The sequence below is a fragment of the Charadrius vociferus genome, unplaced genomic scaffold, assembly GCF_000708025.1.
Source record: "Charadrius vociferus isolate BGI_N301 unplaced genomic scaffold, ASM70802v2 scaffold489, whole genome shotgun sequence".
NCBI classification, from domain to species: domain Eukaryota; kingdom Metazoa; phylum Chordata; class Aves; order Charadriiformes; family Charadriidae; genus Charadrius; species Charadrius vociferus.
In genome coordinates this window covers 105,374-107,196 of record NW_009650077.1, presented here as the reverse complement: position 1 = coordinate 107,196, position 1,823 = coordinate 105,374, and the positions used below count along the sequence as shown (strand labels likewise).

Genomic DNA, 1,823 nt, shown 5'->3' with positions numbered 1-1,823 from the left:
GGGGACACGGTGTTTCTCTGCAGCGCCGGCTGCTGCGGTGAGAGGAGCCGGGGGTCCGTCAGCGAGGAGGTCACCAGGGACTGGGTCACCAGCGAGCTGCCCGGGTTGCTGAACTGCAGCGTGTTTTGGTTGGTCACCGGCACCGTCACGGGCATGGCAAAGTTGGGCGCGGGCACTGCGGACTGAAGAGAGAGCAGGGGGTAAAGGGGAGCAGGCACCTCTCTGGGCAAGAGCAGGTCTGATCCTGCATCACAGCAGCAGCATCACCCCCCTGCTGAAAACAGCGGGGGCGGGGGGACAGCCCGGAACCCCCCCAAACCCCCATTTCACTGCCGACCTGCACGGCTGTGATTGCACCCTGCCCACGTCGGCATCTCGGAGGGACGCACCGGAGCCCGCACCCCACCAGGGAAGACCGGGAAGAGCAATCGGCTCTCCACATCAAAGCTTTGCAACCAGCTGCTTTGGGCTCATTTTCAGCTCCTATTTATTTACGCCCAGGGTTTTCGGGGCAGCCCGCGGAGAGGTGGTTGGAAACACCCCCAAACCATCAAGGCGGGCAGTGGCGCGGTGGTCCAGCCCCACCAGCACCGAGAGCGGCCGAGCTCAGTGCTGCCCTTTGTCCCACCGCAGAGGCCAAGCAGCCTGCGGGGATTTTACAAGGCTGTTCCTCATCCAGCGGGATGGGAAGAGGAGCACCTCTCCTATGAGAACAGGAGGAGAGAGTTGGGGGGGTTCAGCCTGGAGAAGAGAAGGTGAAAAAGGGGAGACCTCAGAGCCCCTTCCAGTGCCTAAAGGGGCTCCGGGAGAGCTGGGGAGGGACTCTTGGGATGAGGGGGAATGGCTTCAAACTGGAAGAGGGGAGATTCAGATGAGATCTGAGGAAGAAATGTTTCCCTGTGCGGGTGGTGATCCCCTGGGGCAGGTTGCCCCGAGAAGCTGTGGCTGCCCCATCCCTGGAGGTGTTCAAGGCCAGGTTGGACGGGGCTTGGAGCAACCTGGGCTGGGGGGAGGTGGCCCTGCCCAGGGCAGGGGGTGGGACAAGATGGCCTTACAGGTCCCTTCCAACTTCAGTCATTCCATGATTCTACAAAAGAGCCGGCAGCGGATCACCGCTTCAGGCCGGCACTGCCGCTCGTGGCCGAGCATCTGGGAAAGGCTCGTTTTGCTCCGCACAGCCCTCAGGTGACACTGGGATCCATCCTGGCACCTCTGGGAGCTGCTGGGAAGGAGGAGGAGCTGACCCCGGGGAAGCAGGAGCATCGCTAAAGCCCTATCCTCGGCCGCAGGTCGAGGACCAGCTTCACCTACCAGCGTCCCCGCTGGAGCCAGACTCGCCGCGATTATCCCTGCCGTCTGTCTTATGTCACTGATTTGCTCTTCGTTAACAGGAGCAGGCACCTGCTTAGAGGCTTTAGCGGGGGCTTTGCTAAAGTCCCACTTTAATTTGCTGAGGGCTGGAGAGGCAGAGAAGCCCAGCGCCGCATGGGACCGTCACCGGACAGGAGCTGGGACCGCACCGACGAGGGCAGAGGGAGCCGAGCATCCCCCCCATTGCTGCTGCCCTGCCGCCCCCTCCCCAAATCTGCTCCTAGATGGGCAATTCTCTTTTGGGGTAGAGTGGAGGATGGCGTGACGGAGCGGGACGGCGCTCACCCACGCCTCGCTGCTGGAATCCCCCCAGCCTCTCAAGGGCATCCCGTCCTTCAGAGACATCCCGCGGCCGCAGCCGAAGCTCAGGGGACGGCGGTTCACAGCCTCCGCTGCGGCATCGCCGCTCGAAGGGACCGGGGCTCGGCGTTACCCAGACCTTCCCAGCCTGG

The 1,823-nt window shown here is 63.2% G+C and overlaps 1 protein-coding gene across 1 annotated transcript in view; it reads right to left on the bottom strand.

The window, feature by feature from the left end:
• The window catches only part of MEF2D (myocyte enhancer factor 2D), a 39,467-nt gene that overhangs the window by 19,713 nt on the left and 17,931 nt on the right, over nt 1-1,823 (bottom strand). Inside the window, 1 exon segment of the mRNA XM_009892069.1 lies at nt 7-182. Within this exon segment, the coding sequence (XP_009890371.1) occupies nt 7-182 (176 nt within the window).